Source organism: Montipora capricornis, chromosome 4, assembly GCF_036669925.1.
Source record: "Montipora capricornis isolate CH-2021 chromosome 4, ASM3666992v2, whole genome shotgun sequence".
Lineage (NCBI taxonomy): Eukaryota > Metazoa > Cnidaria > Anthozoa > Scleractinia > Acroporidae > Montipora > Montipora capricornis.
The window spans coordinates 7,786,613-7,811,612 of record NC_090886.1 but is presented as its reverse complement, the minus strand read 5'-3'; the positions used below and the strand labels follow the sequence as shown (position 1 = coordinate 7,811,612).

Sequence of the window (25,000 nt, the reverse complement as noted above, 5' to 3'; positions counted from 1 at the left end):
AGGCACCATCTCGTAAGACACGAGCAGGAATCTGATCATGACCGGTCGCTTTACTGGGATCCAACGATTTTAGTATCAGCTCAGTTTCAACCACTAAGACACGAATAAAGTCAAATTGGGCAGATACTGGGTATTTGTCCCCCATGATGGTGGCAATGCTTGGGTGATCAGTAATGTCTTCTTCAAGTGAAAAGCGCACCATTCTCTTTATGTTGATCAGTTTAACGTACATCATTGCTACTCTGTTTACAATGCATAAAGGGCTGATTGTATACCAAAATTGTTTTCGATACACCTTTAGCTCCATCAGCACTAAACCTGAGAAAGTTCGATATCGCCTTTGCGTCTGAACGATGATGTGACATTACGCCTGCGATCTGTATTTTTTCCGAATCTGCAGGATCCTTGGACTGTGGGTACTGTTGCCTTAATTTCTTGTTGTGCGCTTGGAGTTAAGACGTACTGTAGTCATAAAAGGAACGTTTTTTGCGAGCATCAGATAATAATTTCCCCCACGCCCTCCAAACATCCTCTGGGTCCTCCCGCCCTCCAAAAATGTGCAACATGAAACGGAACAACAGAAATGTCAGCTAGAAAGTATTCTGAATCATAATGCTTAAAGTGGCGTTTTTAGTATAGTTCTAGGGCGCGATTTAGGGTGACAGTGTGACCGAATCCAGTAAAAAATAAGGTTGTGATGGCTCTGAGGCCAACATCAAACACCTCTGAAGTAACAACAGAAAGTGGTTTGTTTGTAAGAATTACACCAATGAGTGAGCTAGAGTTACCCACAACTCTAGTTGGCACTTTAATCAAGTTGATAAAACTATAGACATCCATCAAATCCAGAAGAGTTTTTCCCTCCTCGGCACAATTATCAAGTCGAAATAGTTCACAGTTCAGTCCATTATGACACTCTCTGAGAGAAAACCAAAACTGTACCGACTTCTCGTTCAGTTCTCGATTCCTTTGTCAAGGAGTTTTATGGGGAAGATATCTGTTTACAAACATGATTGCTTTTGTTATTCAAACGTGCCAACCACAGGAACAAAAGTCCCTTTGTTTTGACAGCCAATGAGTCTCTGGTTGGCATATTAATGACAATAGGTGACGTCAACGATAGCTTCCCTCTACAGAGGAAGATAAAATTATGATGGAGCTTTAAGGTTAGGGTTAGGTTTAGGGTAACGGCAGAGAAGAGAAAGCTAAAAACCAAAAAATGTATACAGAAAAGAAGCAAAGGACTCAAACCTTAATCTTTAACGGTACGGCAACAGTAGAATTTAGCATTCCTCAGAGCTCAGTTCTGGGTCCGGTTATTTTCAACCTTTATGTCGCCGACCTCCAGAGTGAGCTACAGTGTGACTGTTATCAGTATGCTGACGAAACCATGTGATCTCGATTCTTCAGCAGATCACATAAATAAAGCAGTTACAAGCCTGACGGACTATTTCTAAGAGTTGCAAGCTGGTATTGAATTCTTCCAAGAAAAACTGGATAGTTATTTCCACCCCACAGATGGCGCGATATTACAATTTTAGAGGAACGAAAAACTTCCTAATTCGCTTTGTGGCGATACTCCACTAAAACGGAGTTCCTGCACAAAGCTATTGGGTGTATATGTGAACCAGCACCTGACCTGGAAGACGCATGTAGACCATGTGTTAAGTTCATTTTATGCGACACTGTCAATACTGCAGAGGCTTAAAATCTAGCCCCTTTCCATGTGAGGAAACACTTGGCAGAGGGCTTAGTCCTCTGTAAACCGAACTATGCATGCTCTGTTTTCCACCCCCTCCCAACATTTCTAATGAAGCGCCTTCTGGGCTACTGCAGGATGCCTGGCACGGGGAGTTGTGTTGTGTTCTTGGCAAGAAGGTTCGCAGGAGGACAAGTTGACTGGATTACTTTCAATAAGAACTCTCTCCACCCATACTTAAGTTAAATCTTGAGCCGCTATATGATGATACGTTTCTTGCGTATTTTCAACATTTATGATCGCCGACCTCCAGAGTGAGCTACAGTGTGGGACGGTCATCAGTATGGCTGACCGAAAACCATGAGATATCGAGTCTGTTAGCAGATCACAGAAATAAGCAGTTCCAAGCCCTGCATGGACTATTCTAAGAGTGGCAACCTGGGCCTTGACTTCTTCCAAGAAAAACTGCATACTTAGTTCCACCCCACGGATGGCGCGATATCACAGTTTAGAGGAATGACAACTTCCTATCGCTTCTGGCGATACTCCACTAAAACGGAGTATCCTGCACACCAGCTCTTGGTTAATCTGTGGACCAGCACCAGACCTGGAAAAGGCGCATGTAGACCATGGTGTTAATAGTTCATTTTATGTACACTGTCCAATACTGCACAGGGGCTTAAAAATCTAGGCCCTTTTCATGTGAGAAACACTCGGCAGGGGCGTAGTCCCCTGTAAACGGAACTATGCATGCTCTGTTTTCCACCCCCTCCCAACATTTCTAATGAAGCGCCTTCAGAGGCTACAAACTGCATGCGCTGGATTTGTCACAAGAAGGTTCGCAGGATTTGAGGACGTCCGCAAAGTTTGATCTTGGCTTCCAGTGAATAAGAAGGTTGAACTAAATATACTTAAGTTGACGCATGAGCCGCTATATGATGATATGTTTCTTGAGGATCTTAAATTAAATCTATACAAGTCAGTGCTTATAGCTTAAGAGGTTCGATTGCGCCTGTCCTTTTTATTCCGAGAGAGTCAAATTACCTGTTCAGCACTTGGCAGCAACTACTTTGATAAGCTCTCGGTAGCTAGTAGAAACATAACTGAGTATAATTCCTTTTGTCGTCGATGTAGAACAGACATCTTTCATGTGGAGAAACTTTAAGCATTGACCAGCGATTGTGGAATTCCAGATTTTTGGACTTCCAAAATCTTGAAACTCAGGATTTTGGCAGTCAAAAATTTTCTGAATTCAGGATTTTGGCAGTCGTTAACTCTCCCCCCACTTTAAGTCATAACTCTATTGATAGTTAACCTCCTCAAATTGGACTGCTCCTTGTATTTTTCAAGTGTATGTATAAAAAAAACAAGAGGAACAACGCGGGCCTAAGTAACTTCGAACATGGTCGTTTAAACGTGTTCATTATAGATGTATATATTAAAAGAAATTGCTAAGTCACTCAATGGATAGGTGTTGACTCAATCTATCATTTTATTACGCAGTCTTTCTGGCACCAACCCAGCTGACCATAAGAATACTAGAAACCACGAAAACAAGTCATACCATTTCCTACTACAAGTAAGACAGCTTACACACGGCACGCAGATTCATTTCATATTTAAGACAAATTCAGTCTCCGGCTTTCATGTCTATTAGGCTCATTTTGGTAGTACTCGAATCAGCCAACTGGCTGGCTCAGTTGGTTAAGCAATGGATTATCGTGAGGTAGCTCGTCTGGTAGAATTCCGGGCCTGACCAACACTCAGGAGTATTTTAATGATATCTGCAAATCTCCGTTGTTGACAACAAAAAACCGTAGCCCACCCCCACCTTGTTATCTTTTGTTGTTAAATTAACTTATTGGGGCCATATACAGAAATAATCACACAGGGCACAAAGAACAGGACACCGATGTTCTGTGGTGTCCTCTGCAGGACACACTTAACTTGGGGCTTCGCTCTCTTATTGCAATTCTAACCGTTGTGAAAAATCTCTGTTCATGAAATTATAAAAAAAAAACAACACGAAAAAAAACAACACAATTGTCCGTAAAACATTTACAATCGATTTCATTATTTTGGTACATGACAAATCAACTTTCACCTTCAACCAAAAAAAACGTAAGTATAACAGTCTAAAAGTTAATATCTCCTTTGAAAACGAGAGTATGGCTACTTAGGCAAGAAGAACATTCGAGCGAGTATTAGAGTTCACTGGTTCGAATCCTATAAGGAGTAGTCGGGTTTTTCCATGTATGCCCTGAGGGATAACCATAATTATCTAAATAATTTTGCGAACCTCGAATATTACGTTTCTAGCTTTCTGACTGGCTCACTCATTCTTCAGTTTATTCAGCTCATATAACCGTAACGACCTATTAGTTTTTTTTTTTTATGGCAACCACTGATTGCATAAATTTGGCTTTAATTTCCAATGTGTTCAAGCGTTAAGAAGTTAATAAAAATGTAATAAAGGAATTAATTCCCCATTCGCGCTTGTTTGGATAATGAGGCTGGCTATAGGCAGCCCGGAGTTCCCCAGCGTCCTCGTTGGCTATCGACGCATCTCATATCCAACGCGCTTTCATGGAATAATTGTTAAATAAACCTCTTCGAATTCTGTTTTTATATGTATCAAGAGGTCCGTACATGGCAAAGACAAAGATCATGTTCGCCGACGCGAACAAAAGCAGGAATCAAAATATTAAGCGTTCGGATCCATCACTTTGAACACAATTAGCACAAGGAAGCAGAAACCCCCCGACACCGTCCTCAAAGGTACAAAACGCCCCCCTTCCCCCTTCCTTGCTTTTTTTTTCCCGTAAGAACATCGCATGTTTCGCGTTGTTGTTTTTTTTTTTTGGAAAGTGGGGCGCATGTTACACAAATAATGAAAAATTGCTCATATTTTACTTGAGAGAGGGAAAGAAAGTAACGTAAATAGCCTCAGGGAGAAAAGAATAAAGTGCGGTAATGTAAAGTAGCCGGAAGTTCCGGGGGGGGGGTGGGGGGGGGTTGTGGAAGCATACCTCTCAAACGAAATTTTGGAAAGTATCAAGATAATTTTTGCCATTGCGACTCCAAATGAAGTTTTCATTAGTTTTTTTGCAAATGGTTACCAAAAATAGGGCTCTACGGCAAATCATGCAACTGTAACGCCCTGCAAGTTTCTGTGGGAATATTTTTTTTTGTCGGCCTCTGATGCGTTGTACCCATTTATCTTATAGTGGTTAGCCCAATGAGTGAAGTAAGTCACTGTCACAAGGTCAGCAAAACAAATATATTGGATAATCGCGAAAATGCGAAACTAATGCAATTTTATATGTTAGAGATGGGACCTTATTATGGACTATTAGTGATGGGTAAATTATCTTTGCGGACATTCTTATGAAAACCTATTCCGGTTTTCACCTACATAGGTTTTAGGATTAGCGTGGAAACGGTATTTTCAAAGATCCTCGTTTCTCATTTAATAAATTGTCTATAACCTGAGAAAATGCTCGGTGTAGTTCATCGAGTTCGCTTTAACGCCGGTGAGTAAATCCTTTGAAGGTTTTTTCATCGCGCCAAAATAATCCCACTAGGACCTGTTTTTTGTGTCTATTCCTAGTGAACTTTATTTTTTTCCATTTATATATATACATGATGTTCATAATTATATGCCCAGACCCCTCTTCAAGGACTCGTATCTCCTACTTTAAAGGGTAGAGCATGATTCTCTTTTTGGGGCGGTTAAACCCAATCTTGATACATGGGAAGGGTATTGAAGATTGATAGTTTATTGTTATATTGAAGATGAAGACAGTGGTCACCATCAACCCTTTCGGTCCGTTTGTTGTATTTTATCAAAAGGGTGTTTTTTTCAAGACTGAGTTGAAAACTCTTCTCATTGGAAGTCACTGATTGGTTCCACTTTTCATTTAGATGCCAACGAATCAGGGCCGTAGCCAGTATGAGCCAAACCAGGCACTCGGCACTTGCCGTACTTCTAAGTGTTGTCTTTAAAATGTAATCCTCATAACACCTAAAATACCTAGGAAGAGAATTCAACCATGGACATTGCCTCAGTCAACAATTTTTTCTGGTTACGGCCCTGCGAATGCAGTGGAGAACCAGCATGGATGTGAGCAACATTGTAGTTAATGATCAGGGAAAGCTATCTTTGAATTGCCGGGCAGTGGAGTTTATTGCTGCGACAAGGACAGGCCGGATCCATTTGTGATGGTACATAAATAAATGCATGCTTTCCCTTACCAGTTTTTTTATTTATGCTATACATAAGCGTGACGTCTATGCTGGCCGGAGTTTTTTCGTCCAGGGGGGGGGGGGGGGGGGGGGGGGGTGGGGGGGGGGGGGGGGGGGGGGGGGGGGGGGGGGGGGGGGGGGGGGGGGGGGGGGGGGGGGGGGGGGGGGGGGGGCGATATTTGTCCTTACGCATACAAGCATAAAAGATGAATCGGCCTTTTGTTCAGCTTAGTTATCACCAAGTACCACTGCAACGCAAATTGCCCACTGAGACATGTCCCAGAGCGCAATTTGAGGTTTGCAGCATGCGGCGCGGTTTTTTTTACCATTTGATTTACATAAGAACTGCAAACAGAGCCTAGTTGCGATAATAGTATATTGGTTCAATTTCCAGATAATCCCCCCCCAAAAAAATTAATTAACATGAACGGCCATGAAGTCATAGTGTATTCTTTAAACAAAAGGATCCAGAGCCCTTTTTACCAGGAGCTGTCTGGTGGCTAATACTCTGCACCAGAATTTCTTGTGAGAGTTTGTCAATCAGCCGCCGCGGAACAAACGGTAATACAATTGCTCACACCTGCTCCTGTATCGTGGCTTCAAGAATTGAGCTATATCTGGGCGGGCGGTTATAGGTTTAAACAGCATTGCTCAAGCCGTATAGTTGACAACTGGGACGACCAGAAGATCTGGTCGGCGAGCGTTTCTTTCTTCTAGGGGAACCAGTTATGTTCGAAATTAAATAAACCTAAAAAATTAAATGAATACGCGTAGTTTCTCCTTCTGAACTTAAGCGAGTGGAGCTTACTGAAAAACCCAGCTGTTGCCACTCGTGTCACAACACTATTTGAAGCTACGAGTGGTCATTGCGACAAATGGCGTCAATCGTGATCAGCTGATAAACACCATTGTGTTACGTAAGTAATTATTATTAATAAGTCTTGGATAAGTGTAATGGCACTGGCGTGCGGGTAGGTGTGCAGGTTCGACTTTCGGGCCGGGCCAACACGGAGGCGACCAGTTCTTACTTTGTAATTCCATCTGCAAATGGTAAGACTTTAAAGTCCTCTCAGTTAAGGATTATAAATCATAGGCTTCCGCATCACAACTCTTGTTGATAAACTCTATGGGACACACCGTTCGAGAAGAGTAGGGAAGGTGTTGTCCCCGATGTTGTGATCTGACCCTTGAATGTAAGTGTAAATGAATACAGGCCGCATCAGCTATATAGCTACCATTATACTAACCTGCTTCAACAGAAACAAACTGAGTTTTAGCAATGACAGAGGGACAGTCGATAGAAATGCATTTTCAAATGACACTTCCAGCTATCGTAAGAGAATCGCTTTGACATCGTACGATATTGACGATATACGTCAAATCGCAAATCCGGTTATTTGCAGTTGTTGTTTTACAAAATGGTACGGCGAAGAAATGCACTAAAATGCTTGCCGCACGAAAGAGCAATTATTTTCCTCATTAAAGGCTTCTCATTAATAATGTTATTAACCTCCTGAAAAAACTGGTTTGTTCCTTTGAACATTTCATTCATTTGAACTCATTTCGGTTGTGTATTACTTGCTAAACCTCATTCAATAATGTTATTGTTTTGTTACATTACCGTAACGGCCGCTGATTGGTGCAAGTTTTTGTCGTATCCCTGCTCATGCGCTGTCTGCTTAACATCGAATAGATCTTTTTAACTTGTACATTTTTTTCCCAATGTAAATAAATTTATAAAAAAAAAAAAAATTTAAAAAATGTAAATAAATGCTGAAAAGAGGTACTTTCGAAGTTGGTCGTATTCATGATCCTACACATTCTTTACAACGAACACCATTTAAAATCTCCAGAATATTCTCAAATTATTTTGCTAAATAAATAAATAAATAAATAAATAGTAATAATTAATAAACATTGATTGACACGGCGCTCGATTACAAGAGCACGACATGCAGGACTTTCTCAGACCAGGACCGGGGTTTTAGTCCACAAATGAAGACCATTAAATGGAAAAAAACTTAAATGCCATGGTCTTGCCTTAGTTTTTCTTTTTCATATGATTCCCATGTGTCAAAGTATGGAACGCCTCGGTGTCATGTGAGAATTGGCTCCATCTTCCTCCAATAGTATCCAAAAAGAATGTCATCAAAGCTCCTTGTCCCTCTCAATTTATTACTTCATTTAAGTTGGTAAATGTCGTATTTTTGCTCACATATAACAGAGATAGGTTCCAAAAAATATGAAGATCACCCTGTGGTAGCGGGACTGGAGAGTAAGTGTAACAGAGGTCTGAATGAACAGGCATATTGTGGTCAAATGGAAATGTCGAATGCACTAATATCGCAGGTTATTTTACTTTTTCAGTTTCGATTCTATTGTAATCTGACCACCTTTCTCATTTGATTTTTACGATTATCTCAAAGCAGCAGTAAAATAATCTTTGTATGCACTCTTTCCAACTCATTTTAAAAATATAAAATACCAGGGCCGACTTTTTCTGGTGAGAAAAAAAAACTCAAATGGACCTGAAAAAATACAGTCGTGTGCTTATAAGGTAACCGAGACTTAACAAGAGTTTGATAAGAGTTTTAAGCCTTATTCTTTCTTTGTCATTTTTAATCAAACACAGTTCCTACTACAATAACGCAAGCGACGAAGGACCTCACCAAAATTCAGGGAGAATGTGACATTTTTATTGCAAGCACGTGGTCACCCTCTCCTCACATCGCGTGGGCGTCAGAACTGAATGGAGACCTGCCCATTCCCTCTGAGGAGTGGTTTCAGTGTCCTACCAAGTGGATCCCTCGTTATACGGTCGGTTCATTTCATTAGGGACTTTAACGATCTACGACAGCGACGTCAACGAACACGTCAACTTAAAATATAACTTTGCGCTATCGTAAGTTTCTCCGCGTTAGGCCATCTCGTAGCGTCGTACCACTTGGGCGAAGTATCCTAAAAATAAATTGGTACGTGCGGTTTCAGAATAAAAGTAGAGAATACAAGAATTGCGTTTGTGCGCTCGCGTTGTCGTCAAAAACCCAATTTGGTGATTGGCAAGTCGTGTTGTGTGCAGAGTACCGCACGAAAGTGTGTTAAAACGCGTGCCGCACGTGCGACACGATTACTTTTCCTCTTTTAAAACCAATGATATCGTTGTTTCGTGGCGTTCTCGTTGACGACCGCGTCGTAGATCCGTTAAGTCCCTAATGATGAAGGGATGTACCGCTGCGCGGCGTCAAATCCCGCGGGACCGGCTACAGCCGCAGCGTTCCTCAAAGTTACAGATAAATAGCCTCACGGCTCACAGGTTGGATTAGTAGCACCCACGCTTCAATCTGCTTATACAATAAAGAACTTCTCTCAAATCTTGGCCCTGTTCCCTATTTTCCTTATCTATTTATTTATTCTACTTTTTGGAAAATATGCAAAACCCGCAGTAATGATTGTCCGCAGGTGCGTATCAACACGCATGGCAGCTTTAGGTGTGCGTCTCATTCCGCGTACCATTCTCGTCACCAGTGCCGTCGGATCGACCCAAGGCTCTGGGTAACTCCATGTAGGAGAGCATGCGCCGTAGGGCTCTTAGAGCCAAACACTGGGTATTTGAACCTTACATGCGCCTGCTCACTCCTCGTGCTAACATGAATGCCCAATTAGACCCGCTTTTGATTGTTCTTCACGATAACCAACGAGAAGACACTTTGTTTCAGGGTTCGCAGAGCTCTTCAACACAACAATGAAATAATGTGCTCTGTTTGACGTGTGTTCCTTATCACGAACGTTCCACCTCGACGAGACATAGAAATTTGTCTTTCCAAGTTATACTCTCTTCCTGACCCTCCTGCCTTACCGCGACATGTCCTCAAAACCTTGCTCGAGTTTGCAACGAAGAAAAGCCACTTTGTATTTGATGGTCATTATTACGACCAAATCGATGTGCGTTGCAATGGGGTCTCCGCTAGGCCCAGTATTAGCTAACATTTTCATGTGTGACTTTGAACAGAAATGGTTGGCTAATGTAGATTCTCGTCCCTCCATTTTGTTTAGATATGTGAATGACACATTTTCTTTGTTCGACAGTGAAGCCACTGCGGGCCAGTTTTCTGCATTTTCTTAACACCAGACATCCTAACATCAATTTACAATGGAACTTGAAGAAAACCAGGAGATTCCATTTTTAGATGTCCGCATTAAGCGCAATCTCAACAATTTTCACAACAACAGTACATCGCAAAACAACTTTCACTGGCCTCTACACCAAGTGGGACTCTTTCACTCCTAGAAAGTATAAAATAAATTTAATCCGCACCCTCACCTATCGCTGCTTACGCATCTGCTCGAGTTCTTCCTTGATACAGTCGACTCTCTTCGATCTAAAGAACACTTTCCTTCAAAATGGTTACCCAAGAGGCGTCCTTTGTTACAACATTAATGATGTTTGAACAGACAAAAGAACAGGTCTGCTGAACCTGCCACCACTGTTCCTAAGAAAGATATCATTCTTGTCTTGCCTTTTTTGGGCTTTCAAAGTGAAGCTCTTACTCGACGTGTTAAATTAGTAAGTTTTATGGCTGTGTCAATCTTAGGGTTATTTTTCAAAACACTTGCAGGATTAAGTCTTTTTTTCCCTACAAAGATCGTTTCAGTCGTTCTCAAAGATCAAAAATAGTATACAAAGCCAGTTGTTGGGACTGTGATTCCTTCTACATCGGCAAAACAAAAAGAAGATTGCATGACAGGAAGTCCGAGCATTTCAAAGCTCTTACACAAGTCGGCCACGCCTCTGCTGTTGCAGACCATACAATTTCTACCGGTCATAACATCAAATGGGACCATTTTGAAATCCTCGCAACTGGGAAGTCCGACATGCAATGTAAATTAAAGAAACGCTATTAATCAGTGACTTAAAACCCTCTCTCAATGAAAACATTGGTAGTGAGAAGCTTTTTCTTTATTAATTTCTTCCGGAAGAATCGACTACCGGAAGTTACGATTTTGTTATCACACTTTTTTAACTAGTCACCAGTTCCTCGCTCTAGTTTTTTAAAATTCTGTGTAACAGTTTTTAACCGTCACTTCTGATGATGTATGCTGCAACATACGAAACGTCAAGTATAAAATGAAAATGTTTGTAACCGCTGTTTGTTTTCTTTTCTTCTCTCCCTTAGTCAAGAGAAGAGCTCTGGGGTCGAGATAATCCGGGTACATGCTTGAGAAAGACAGGAAGGCGTGCCTAGGTAAATTATTCCTCATCCGATTCACTGAATTGTGCGTACTAGTGGCCAACATTTTAGAGGTTTGAAGGAAATTTCGATATCTCAAAATGACGAGCGACACCTCCCGACGATTACATGAGCATCTGTATGGAATGAGGTTATCGTTCTATTACTGAGGAGCGTGCCATTGAACAACGTTTTTCCAGAGAGTTATCACTGATCTACAGTATCTAGGTCTGAGCACAAACAAAGAAATAGAATTTGAAGAGTTAGTTTTAAGTTGTTGTGACGATCTCCTTAGTGGCAGTTCTTACAAAAAATAAACTACATCCCATCTTGTCCCGTTAGCTTAGTGCGTATTAAAATTAGGAAGACGAAATTCTACGACTCTAGACTCGATTCCCGCCCCGAATCCAATCGAATCTTAAAGCGAATGCTACGTCGTTTAAGATGAAGCGAAAGGAACAGTCAGTTTGAGATAAAGAATTAAATGCTACCCCATTTTAAACAAGTGTTTTGACATAGCGCGAATCGCCAAAAACGAGCGCGACGCATGAGGCGAGATGGAAAGTAAACAACGATCTGCCTGATTCTCGTGTCCGGTGATTCGCAATTGGCTAAATGCTGCTAATTCTTATCATGCCATGACATAATATTCGTATGTGTTTTTATTTAGTTTTTTTTCTTCTTCTTCTTTCTTTCCTTTTAGATGTTGATGAGTGCGTTTTGGGATGCCACATGTGTGATCACATTTGCCACCACACTGCAGGCAGTCTTAAATGCAGCTGTCAATCGGGATACATTCTAATGGCAGATCTCACAACTTGCACTGGTAATGTAATTGGAACGTTTAAAGTATTTCTATGACCAAAACAAATAAATTTTTCTTTTTCTTTGCATCTCAAAACTATGATAACTAAACACTAAGTGACCCCAGTTGTAAGGGTTCCTTAACAAAACACACCTGTTTATTTTAAATGGAATTTTCCCATTTAATGTCCGCGATTACCGGTACTAACTCTAGAATCTTGAGAGAGCTGGATCAAGGAGAAAATGACGTGAAAGACTCATTAATTTAAGAATGCAATGCGTGTGTACGCAGCAAGGGAGTTCCGCGCTTTTAGACTTTTAAACTTGTGTTTTGCATATATAATAAGCTGCATTTACGAGATGAAATTTTAAGCTTGTGAGTAAATGACTTCTCATTCTCTAGATCCAACTCTCTTTGGTCCAATTGGTCAGTTTTGAACGTGAGTAACGGCGGACAGTGAAATCCAGACCTTAAACTCAAAGTAAACAGCCTTTGGATAAAAATCAAAGCTCACTGGGCTTGAAAATTTTGCCAGTCAGGTGTTAAGCAAACACAATTTTAAAATCAGTAGGACTCAAGTGAATGGGATTTTTTTGAGAAGATACGTAAAACGAAGTTTACTCGATTGATAAACAGAATGGCTGGCTGACAGCCTAACTGGCTAAATGACTGACTGACACTAAAGGGGGAAATTTTTTTTTTGTGTGTAATTGACTTAATGGCTGACTGGCTTGCTGATTTCCTGTGACTGGATAAATGAGTGTCTGGTTTGACGACAGGCTTAACCCCTGACTGACTGATTGACTGGCTTTTTTCACTCACTAAATTAATTATTTGTCTTCTCTTTTTTACTCAGATATTGACAAGTGCACAGAGCCTCGTCATATGTGTAATACGCTTCAAACGAAAAGTACGATTGCGACGAGCTCGTTTGGCAGAGGTATGCAATTATCACGACAATAAATACGTTTTGCTTAGAGCATGACAAGTAAAAAATTAATGATCTTTTTCTTGGAATTTGATGTCTTCATAAAAAGTATTCACTCAATACTATGTCAGACTAACGTGCACATGCTTGAAATGTGAAGTAGGGGTACACGTTTGTAAATTTTGTAATTCCGGAGCCACTTAAAAGCTTAGTTGTAGAAAAAACTAACCCTTGTAATCTACAACAAGTACTTTTGAAGGGGTTATCCCCCTCTCCACCCCCACCCGCAAACAAGAAAAAAGCAAAGCAAAAAATAAAATGACGATCATATTGGCATCCCAAGCAAATCCTTTATTGTTGTAGTATATTTCATTTTGACTACTTAACTTTTCCAGACTGTCTCTAGCTCAACTTAATATTGTTTGTTTTTATGTTTACACAAGGACGAAAAGAAATCACTGTTTTCATGGACGGAGTAGCAATTGAGAAACACATGAAAACCTTTTGAAACCAGAGCTATGTCGTCTTTTTTGGATACTATCCACACTGAAGCTATCGAAAAGCAAACAACCTTGAAAGGAAACCCTTTTAAAATCGGTGGCCATTCCTAAAAACTGTAGATAATTATATATACACAGTTATTACATCTAATCACCGACTTTAACACTGCTTTCTTTTCAGGGTGCTTGCTTAATGCCTGGTGTTTCAATATCAGTTTTCCGAGTGTTTTCGTTTTCGAACCTTTTTAGTAACATTTTTTAAAAAATAAACATTAATCTACAGATCTCTACCTTCACAAACTTATTTTGTATGTGCGTTTGGAAGACACATTTTTATACATTTTGTAAATTGGAGCATATTTATGATTTCTAATAAAGTTATATGATGAGCAAATGGACAGTGAATTGTCTTATCCAACGTTAGATGGTTTCCTTACTTACTTGACCCATAAAGGCCCTGTTACACTCGCAATTTTTCGAGCAACTTGTCTCTCAATTTTGTTTCGACAAGAGTTCTGGCACTGCAAAGCTATTCGCTTGACAGTTGTTACACTGGGCAACGTTTCTTGCAATTTGTCTCGCTTTCGATGATCTCATGAGATTAAAGGAACATTTCACTTGCTGATGACGCAATCCGTTGAGACAGAAGTTGCAGGGCAGATATCACAGCACGCATTGCTTGAAACCTTCGTTGCTAATTTACGTAAACCAATGCGAAAAGTAGCAATGGATTCTACTTTCCCCGAAGGGTTCTGCAATTTGTCTTACCTTGTTTTTGGCTGTTATAAAGTGTGCAACTTTCAACTTGTTTCGCTCTGGCGTTTCAAGAGAAGTTGCATGAAAGATCGCAAAATGCAACAAAGCCTTATATCAAATTAGGGTTTCAGTTTAAAACGTATGTTAAACATTCGGTTGCGTTACATGACCCGGATATCCAAATACCATCAGTTTGACCCTTGCGACGGAAATTGTCTAAATTAAAGGCCATAGTATAGGCTGCCTGTAGCCTTTCGTTCCCTTGAGGCTCAAACCAACACTTTCAACCAACTGTACTATTTGGAAGGATTGAATCTACCCCAATTATTTCACATAACATCAAATGTTATGGTACCAAATGAAACACCAATCATGCCTTAACAAGGTGCAATCTTTAATGTGACGTAAAAGTTTATCATAGCAACGAAAAAGCCTTCTAAAAAATTGCCCTATATTTTGTATTCAAGAGCTTTTATCTCAGAAACGAACTTGGTGACGAAATATTTCATTGCTGCACGGTGGTTAGCAGGCTAGGATCTTTGCAGAGGTATAAAAAATTCTCTGAAGCGGAATCAGGGCCACCTTAAAATTTTCCAGTTGTGAAGGTGGCTATGAATCTGCTCCAGATATTTTTTTCCTAAATTTCAGCGGATTTATTAATTCCTAAACTATTATTCCAGGAATTGATTTACTTTCGAATGCAAACACATTCTTTCACTTTGCTTAAAAACACCACCGATAACTCGAGGGAGTACGCCCTATAAAGAACTTGGAAATTTATTAAGAAAAGAAAAACGTCCTCTTTATTATTTTCTTTTCTTTCGAAAGTGGCTTACACTCATACAACAAAAACAGTTTCAAAGAACTAAATAAAACATGATTTTTAGCAACTGAAATATAGCACTATCATTTTGATCGCCACTGAAGCAACACTGCCCTTTGAAGTTATATAAGAAACGAAGTATCAAAATAACGGGGAATACTAGCATTTTATTATAAATCTAAGCTTTCTGTCATAATTTTAATTACAATAATCTCAGTCTGTTGGCTTAGTTAACGCAGTAAACTTCTTCTAAAACTTTGGAGCTTGTTCTACTGCCATAACGATGATTGTCAACCCGTTCTAATGTTTGTTTGTTTTTACAAGTTCGGCAATCACTGAAGCGTCAGCCCTGCCAGGTAGTTTTCTAGCTTCTTCGACATCGATTCTGGAAAAAGAAAAAAACAGCCCTAAATGTAGCTGGTTCTTTCGAGCGTACATGTACAATGCGCCGATGCGAATGGCTACGTGCAGACGATGCTGTCTTCGAATTCCTTACAAAAGACGAAGTTTAGAGATCTATATATGGGAGAACATAAACACGAAAAGAGACATCACGAGGTGATAAAATGAGCCATCTTCACCAGTTAACAAGAAGTCAGAAAAGACTGAATGAAAATGTATCCTTTACGCTACTGTACACGCGTGATAGGCATGTGGAAATTTTTTTTGTGACTAAAGCATGTTAGAGGAAACTTTGAATTGTTTATACTACGAAGCTGGCATCTCGTTATCTTAGGCCTTTTTGATTCCTGTCGTCAGTTTTCCAGCTTGAAAGTATTCTTGTTTTCTGAGTTAAACTCGAACTTCACTTACCATTCTTTTGGAAATTCCAGCGTGACATCATCGCCAACCAGCACAAATGGCGCCCAGTGCTTTATAGCGCAATACTGCTTTGACTCTCGGAGAGATTTCATTGCTTGTTGAAGAGCTGTACTTGCGCTTTTTCCATCTACCAGGTGCTGGTAGAAGCTCCTCATGAACGGCAACGTTGCCTCGTCATCAATTGCCCAGAGTGACACCAAAACAGACCGAGCTCCAGCACACAGGAAAGCCCTTGCAATTCCCACCACTCCCTCGGACTTCACTTCTCCCCGGCCACTGTGACAACAGCTCAGCACAACTAGTCTTGCTCGAAGAGAAATTGTCTGAACATCCGACATTTTCAAAATGAAGTCTTCTTCTTTGGGAATTGGCGATTTCCGTTCGGTATTTGGGGCTAAAGCAATTTCTCCCGTTTTTTGGCATCCATGTGCTGCAATGTGAACTAACGCAACTGATTTCATACTTTTCATCACCTCAGATTTCGTGGCACTTTCTCCAGTCAGCGGTGTTGCCTGAAGAAGTTGTCCAATCATCTCTACTTCATGTTTTGCGTACGGAAGCTGTTCCAAAATGGGCTCCCCTTTCTTGTTAGTAACTTCTTTCAACCACGGATCACCTACAAGCAGTGCTCCAGTCTTACAGTGGAAGTCTTCAGGTGCACCAACGATCACGTTAAAAGCGGTCAACGAGGGAACGGTGCGGATCCTGATTGATTCACTCAATGCAGAATATGGAGCCAAGCAAAATGGTCCATCGGGAACAACGATTAACTCATTTCCTTGCAGCAAGTCTGCAATTGGCCCGAGTAGGACATCATACAACGGTTGTAAAGAGTTAACTGAGGATGAGGATGGTAGAACTGTTTTCTCAGTGATAAATTTTTTGCTGTACGACAGGTCACTGCGTAGTGGATCCAAAGAGCGATTCTCGCATCTGACACCATCCCTTACGCCGATCCCTTTGAAACTACTTTCCATCAACAAATCAGCACTTCCATTCGCGATTTCTTTTTGCCGAAAGCTGAGCTTGCTGTCTTTTTCTAGCACCCAAAACGTGATCTTGTTATGGTCAAGTCCCACAAAAACGGTTTGTGAAGGTAAAAGCTCTAATGCAGCTGCAAGAGTTTGATTCGGAGCAAGTGCAGAAAATGACGGAAAGTCAGTGCCGTATTGATCTTTCAAAATATCCATCAAAGCCTGTGCACGACCTTTCTCAGCTGCATACAAAGCTTCTTCAATCTCTCCATTCTTCAAAAGTGTCCTCCACAGAGCAGTGTATGACAGGCGATAAGAATCACGAAAACTTATTTTCCATTCATCTTCTGACTTCAGACTACGCCTTATTTTGTCAAAATGTTTTATACTTAAACGATAGCAACTGAGTGCATTACTCAAGGAACCCAACAATTCATGATCATGACCTAGCGAATGCCACGCGTTTCCCTCTCCTATACAGTTTCCAACTTCCCTGAAAATACTAAGACTGTGTTCATGGTTCTCCATGGCTTCCTTAAAATAACCTAGCTTGCCATAGGCATTTCCCAGATTTCCATAGGCTGATCCCTCCCCAGCCCTATCCCCTACTTCTTTAGCAATAGTAAGATGTTTTTCGTAGTACTCAATGGCTTGTTTAAAATTACCTAGACTAAGATAGGCATTTCCCAGATTTCCATAGGCTGATCCTTCCCCAGCCCTATTCCCTACTTTTTTAGCAATACTAAGACGTTTTTCGAAGTACTGAATGGCTTGTTTAAAATTACCTAGACTAAGATAGGCATTTCCCAGATTTCCATAGGTTGATCCCTCGCCAGCCCTATCCCCTATTTCTTTAGCAATAGTAAGATGTTTTTCGTAGTACTCAATGGCTTGTTTAAAATTACCTAGACTAAGATAGGCATTTCCCAGATTTCCATAGGCTGATCCTTCCCCAGCCCTATTCCCTACTTTTTTAGCAATACTAAGACGTTTTTCGAAGTACTGAATGGCTTGTTTAAAATTACCTAGACTAAGATAGGCATTTCCCAGATTTCCATAGGTTGATCCCTCGCCAGCCCTATCCCCTACTTCTTTAGCAATAGTAAGATGTTTTTCGTAGTACTCAATGGCTTGTTTAAAATTACCTAGATTAAGATTGGCATTTCCCAGATTTCCATTGGCTAATCCCTCCCCAGCCCTATTACCTACTTCTTTAGCAATACTAAGATGTTTTTCGTAGTACTCAATAGCTTGTTTAAAATTACCTAGATTGCGATAGGCATTTCCCAGATTTCCATAGGCTAATCCCTCCCCAGCCCTATCCCCTACTTCTTTAGCAATACTAAGATGTTTTTTGTAGTACTCAATGGCTTGTTTAAAACTATATAGATTGCGATAGGCATTTCCCAGATTTCCATAGGCTGATCCTTCTCCAGCCCTATCCCCTACTTCTTTAGCAATAGTAAGATCTTTTTCGTAGTACTCAATGGCTTGTTTAAAATTACCTAGTTTGCGATAGGCATTTCCCAGATTTCCATAGGCTGATCCCTCCCCAGCCCTATCCCCTACTTCTTTAGCAATACTAAGATCTTTTTCGTAGTACTCAATGGCTTGTTTAAAATTACCTAGATTGCGATAGGCATTTCCCAGATTTCCATAGGCTGATCCCTCCCCAGCCCTATCCCCTACTTCTTTAGCAATACTAAGATCTTTTTCGTAGTACTCAATGGCTTGTTTAAATTTACCTAGATTGCGATAGGCAATTCCCAGATTTCCATAGGCTGATCCCTCCCCAGCCCTGTCTCCTACTTCTTTAGCAATACTAAGATCTTTTTCGTAGTACTCAATGGCTTGTTTAAAATTACCTAGATTAAGATAGGCATTTCCCAGATTTCCATAGGCTAATCCCTCCCCAGCCCTATTCCCTACTTCTTTAGCAATACTAAGATCTTTTTCGTAGTACTCAATAGCTTGTTTAAAATTACCTAGACTAAGATAGGCATTTCCCAGATTTCCATAGGCTAATCCCTCCCCAGCCCTATTCCCTACTTCTTTAGCAATACTAAGATCTTTTTCGTAGTACTCAATAGCTTGTTTAAAATTACCTAGACTAAGATAGGCATTTCCCAGATTTCCATAGGTTGATCCCTCGCTAGCCCTGCAGCCTAATTCTATGAAAATATGCAATGCTTGTGTATAATTTTTTATGGCCTGTTGATAATCAGGTAGGTTGAGGTAAGCAGTGCCGAGATGAAAATGAGCCCTTCCTTCACGATATCTGTCTTCTACACTTATTGCAATGGCAAGCTCTAGCATTTGCTGCTCTACAGTTTCTAACTTCCCATCTACCATTCTTCAATAACTAAATGACAATGAAAGCTTTTTCGATAAGATGATCCAATGTCAAATCAAGGATGAAGCTGGAAGGAAAGAAAAGTAAAGACGCTTAATGTTTAATCTGCTCTTTAAAGTAATAAAAGGTTATTCAATATCATGTATTCTCTGTTACCAAGTTGAAACGTTGAAATCGACGGTACTGAAAATTATCCATTGCCGTTCATTACGTATCTTACCACTCAGTCCTATTTTTTTGAGTTTTCAAACCACCGTAGAATTTTTTGCATGAGTATTTTTAACTCCGTAAATTTTCACCCTTGCCAATTTATCCTCCCTTATTCTCCCCATAAAGCTGACCTTGTTTTGATAGAAACCTGACTGCTTTTCTTATTCAAATTCCAACTTATTAACAAGAGAACATCATTAACATAAGAAAAGCAGGGATGTCTGTATCATGACAAGGTCAACTCCAACCTCACTTTCATTTAAAGGCCAGGTAACTAAGCACATAACTGTAACAAAAACTCTCTTTAATCGAGTTTTCGAACAGTCATAAAATCTCTTATTTTTTTACATATTTTTTTAACCTTTGTATGCCGATTGCCAGAAGCCCAAAGACCCAAAAAGGTGATCCCCCGAGTACATACTCATTATTCACTCAACAGAATAGGTTAAAGGGCAAAAGAGGTTTCAGAGTGCAACTCGGAAGTTGCTATGGCAACAAAGCGATGGAAAGATTTTGTCGAGTATGTGATGAATAGAAATTTGTATGAACTTGCTCCTGCATTTTGTGTTTGATGGTCACTCGTGATCGGAAAGTCCTCAACTTGCACTCGCCAGGGGAACTTTCAACTTTCACTCGTGTCCGTAAGTCACGAAATACATTCGCGTTCATAAGATTTCCTATACACTTACATATTACATTATTTATACTCGGTAAAATCTTAATTATATATTACAGTGAGAAGTTTCATTACAACTTGACTGTTTTACAAGAGTGTCATGTGGGAGCCCGACCGACAGCTGCTATAAAGCTGGTCAATTTCCCCTTTGAAATATCCTAGGGAATCTAATTTCCGTAAGCCGACGAGCAAACGTAGCCGTAACAGTACTTCGCTATAACAAAAAGCACGCTTCCAATAATTTGTGCGTGGCATAGACAACTCGAGTTTAGCCTCAGAGTCTCTAAAGTTATACTGTGTAATGCGGGTATAAAATAAATTCTGGAGGTACGCTGGGGAGAGACGTTTGATCATTTTAAACATCAATATGGCTTTAGTTCTTTTCCGGCGTGTAATATTAGATTATCCCAATTAACCATATTTAAAAGGAAACTGGCACTTTGTGTCGTAATTGATCCTGGCAATCGCCCTGGCAGCTCTATTTTGAAGGTTTTGGAGTTTATCACTTAAAGATCAGTTGCAATTGCCCCAAACGGAGCTACAATAATCAAAGGTGGGATAAGATGAACGCTTGATAGATTTGGAGGGCAGTGCCTTGTTCTGAGATGAATGGTCTTATACGTTTAAGGGCTCCTGTAGTTGTAAATATCCTCGTAATAATTTCATCTGTAGGTTTAGACCATGAGAGGTGGTCGAATTGTCGAGGTTGAGCCAACCTTCGCTTTCAAGATCGTGTAAGGGATGACCTGCAGTATTACCGTATCCAAGTAAAAGGGTTAAAACACGCATGGGTGCCTGAAGCCGGGTTACAGCCGAACTGTGCCTTTCGACACCATTCACATTGTCTTCTTTTTTTCTTATTTCTGAAGCCTCATTTTAAGAGGTGGTAAGATGTTTCTATAAGCACCAAGCATTTTAAAGACTTGACTGGAAGTTTTAACTTCCTGTAAAATCTAACATGGACAAATTTGCAATTAAGTTATTTGAGGGAAACGAAGATTAATTTAAGCAACATTAACAAAACTGACTTCCGCTTTAGTTTCTATCAATAACGGAATAGACCCACGGTTTTTGACCGCCATCTTGGCTGGGGGGCAAACACGTGCACGGCTAAATTTACAGTAAATGTATGGGATTTTTGCCGACTTTGAACCGCTGTAGCGCCGCTCAAAAGAGACAGATTTCCAACTTTTGCCACTACTTTAAATAGTTTTATTGATATCATTCATTCAACAGAAAATAAGGCTATTAAGGAGGGTAAGACGTCCGTAAATTCGAATAATAAATCTCCCTCATGTTGCTTCTAATTTCGCGGCAATTTGCCGTGATGATTTTGGAAGGGTTTGTATGGAATCGTATATGTAAAAATTCGTTTATGGTTGTTGTAGCCTGAATCTGTTCTTCATTTTTTATGAAAATAATCTGAGTATAAATGTTTTTTAAAAGACACTATCACTGTGGAAATCCGTCTCTTTTTAGCCGCGCTACGGCAGTTCAAAGTAAGCCAAAATCCCATTCATTTACTGTAAATTTAGCCGTGTTTGCCCCCCAACCAAGATGGCGCCAAAAACCGTGAAAGGGTCTATTGGCTTTGGTTTAAACAGCTACAAGGTTTAAGCCATGAGTGGGTGCAAAAATCAATCATTTTGCGCTAACACATTGAGCCTTTTACTATAGGATAATCCGAACGGGAGATATGAAACAGGAACTGTTTAGTCACGGCCACTTTCAATGGATGAGTAAGGTTGACTGTAGAAACGGGCGTATTAATGGGACCACAGAGCACTGAATAGTGAAAGAGGGGAAATTCCCTTTTTCGGGATGCAATTACAACAGGCCAATATCTACGTATTTGAATCATGGATGACTGCAACTTACCAATAACTCCGAATCACACCCTCCTTTTTTTAATAATCATCCACTGAGCAAAACAGTCCTGCTTTACTTGCTTGATCATCAAACAAATAAAATCAAATAACTCATGTCGAGTTTGGCAGTTGAAAAATTCAGCATCGCGTTGCCAATGAAAATCGAGTGAACTAGAATGCTGGCACAATAGTGAACTAACGCTTTATAAAGAACAAGAGCTTTAAATATTACTTCTGAAATATCAGTTGCTTCTTAAATCTTTACGCATTCATGCCACCTTGTTTTGCATTTGACTTACCAATTGCTACATGGCAAAACGCGTTTCAGTTAATCAGAGAGGTCTAAACGTTACTTATCACTAAAAGCCCAGCACAATGACAACTTCAGCAAAGAAAAACGTAAAGCAGAGGACTCGTCATAAAATGTCCCATTCATTTATTTGATCATAGTTGACTGGGTGTTCACAATGATTTATAAATGCACGCCAAGGATCAGCGGTTCATTGAGCAAGTTAGAGAATTTATTCACCAGCTATTGGAGCTTTAAAATTACAAACTGTGAAACATCATAAGTCCATCACACGTAGAAAGGAATTGCATTGCGTTTGGGTAAGAACATAATACTCTATGTTCGAAGCCTTTTTGACGGGGAAGGGGCGGGGGCATTGAGGTCTATTAGAGACTGCAAACGCCCCTTCCCCTAGAAAAAATCACCTGAAATCGCTTCTACAAACTGAATATCTGAACATTCCAAATACATTGTTGATGCATGCATCATATGGGCTAAACTTATTCATGTTGTAGTCAAGTATTTGTGGATGTCTTGGTTGTGAATAACGCATATTCTCTAGTTTGTGTTTTTCGGCTTAAATGTAAGAGATCCAGATCCCCGCCAAAAAATTGTCCCTAAGTGGATAGTAATACATCGCAACAGAGGACTTAAGGTAGTTGAAGAGAGCGGAAAGAAAGATTTTGCTATCAAATGCATGAGTGGTATCGATAACGCGGAACTGTAACGAGAAAAGAATAGCGACAATTAAATAGTCATTTATGCTTCATGCTTCATACAGTCTGACTGATATTGTTGGCAAGGCATTGCTCTGGGCGAGCTCCGTTTGCTGGGACACAAATAATACCACATTTGTTTGGGATATTTTGGCCAAGCCCTGATGGGCTAGGCCGTTTATTGAAAATCAGCGTGGTAACCTAGGAAATACCCAAATATAGAAGACATGATCCCAGCAAAGGGGAGGAGACACACGCCATCCACAACAAGGCAAAAAAATAGGGAGGGTGGGGAGGGAAAATTGATTTGACTCTGTTGAATCAGCCTCCGCCTAGCTTGTACAAATGGTGAATGATCTAGAGAAAATCCTGAATGACAGAAATGCCCAAACTGCAACAAGGGAAATAACTAACTAAGCATGTCATATTCGGCATAAATCTATTTATTTCCTCTTGGCAATAAACTTCCTGCATCGATGGAGTTTTCGAATAAGTTTAAAAACAAGAAAGCCTGAGATAATTTCATTTTGAGTCGTTGTATATCGTGTTATCGTGTTAGACTAAATATGAAAGGCACACATTTCGTGTAACTGTAACATAACGGTTGTGATGAGAATAATTTAATTTTAATTTAGAACTGCAAAAATCGGGTTTGTTTATCTAAAACTCAATTAGATGGCTTATTGGACGCCCTAAGACGTAACAAACGGGAAAAACTCCGGAATCAAACAGGATGACAAGTTAGGAACATCCTGCTTTTGGGCCATAACGCTTGACTGGTTAGGCAAAATTGCCAGATACGAAAACTTAAAAGTAAATTAAGTCTAAGACATAATTATAAAAACTAAAGTTTACCACGAAGCAGGACTTAAGCTAACATCGATCAACGATTTACTTCACCACTGATGCAAAAGACATACTTCATGTGCTACTATGACCAAAAAATCAATTCTCCTTTTTCTTTGGATTTCAAAACTATGTTAACTAACCACTACGTGACCCAAGTTTTGAAATATTTGAGAGTGCTGGATCGAGGAGAAAATAACGTAAAAGACTCGTTAGTTTAAGAATGCAATGCGTGTGTACGAGGCTTAATTGATATGCAGCACGGGAGATTCGGGCTTTCAGACTTTTAAACTAGTGTTTCGCATATAAAATGAACTGCATTTTAAGCTGGTTAGTAAATGACGTCACTTTCCCTAGATCCTACCCTCTGAGGTCCCTCGGCCAGTTTTGAACGTGAGTAATGGCGGACCGTGAAATCCAAAATTTGCACTCAAAGTAAACAGCCTTAGGATAAATATCCAAGAGCAAACGTTTTCCATTGAGGTGTTGAGCAAACACACAGAAAATCTGAAGAAAAAAGTTTTGTTCAATTCAAACAGGCGTTACGGTTGTTTTGTAAAGCCTGCAGGCCTAGGATATTGTTCATTCGTCCTGAATTTTAATCACAGCCGTTGGCGGACCGTTATAGTCAAGCACACAGCGCTAGTTTCATTATACTCTTGAAGTATTAAAGTATTTAAGACCATTAGGACGAAACTTGAAAATTACTGACCTTTTTTTTCCTGAGTCACTCAGAAAGACACAGCATAGTAATTAGAACGCGACCAAAGAACGAAATCTGCAGTCTGATTAAAAAAAAAAAGGAACAAAAAAAAAAGAAACACGAATAACGAAATGGAAATACTTTTTTTCTTGAAATGATCCGCGCCTCACAAATTACTTTCTTTGCCTCAATGTACTAGAAACATACACATAGTTTCCGTTCCTTTGTGACAGTGTGAAATTAACGTGAATTAAATTAAAAAAAAAAAAAAAAACTATAACAAGCTGTAATGGTGTCAAAAGCAAAACGCACGCATTTGTATCTTTAAATCGAGTTCTAAGATACAGTGACACGACTTTGTTTGATAAGCTTAGCAAACAGGAGAGCATCTTCTGAGCCACCCTGATCTCGATAACAATCTGACCATAAATGCGTTGTTTCTAAGTAGCGATGTTCAGATGGAATTGATTGTTCCTAAACCGTTCTTTAATCTGTGGAGCACTTAACTTACCTTTTGCAAATAATTTAAAAGACTGCGTTTAAACAATGCAGAGATTAC

General features: G+C 40.0%; 2 protein-coding genes across 2 annotated transcripts in view; both read right to left on the bottom strand.

The window, feature by feature from the left end:
• The window catches only part of LOC138045437 (uncharacterized), a 101,611-nt gene that overhangs the window by 51,136 nt on the left and 25,475 nt on the right, over positions 1-25,000 (bottom strand). The window lies entirely within an intron of this gene.
• LOC138045433 (tetratricopeptide repeat protein 28-like) overlaps positions 15,240-25,000 on the bottom strand; it is a 9,803-nt gene continuing 42 nt past the window's right edge. The window contains exons 1-4 of the mRNA XM_068891943.1: positions 24,953-25,000; positions 24,451-24,523; positions 15,798-19,200; positions 15,240-15,369 (exon numbers count right to left, since the gene is read on the bottom strand). The exon at positions 24,953-25,000 is cut by the window's right edge and continues 42 nt beyond it. Coding sequence (XP_068748044.1) covers position 15,369; positions 15,798-19,132 — 3,336 coding nt within the window. The 5' untranslated portion in view covers positions 19,133-19,200; positions 24,451-24,523; positions 24,953-25,000 and the 3' untranslated portion in view covers positions 15,240-15,368. The remainder of the gene's footprint in view (positions 15,370-15,797; positions 19,201-24,450; positions 24,524-24,952) is intronic.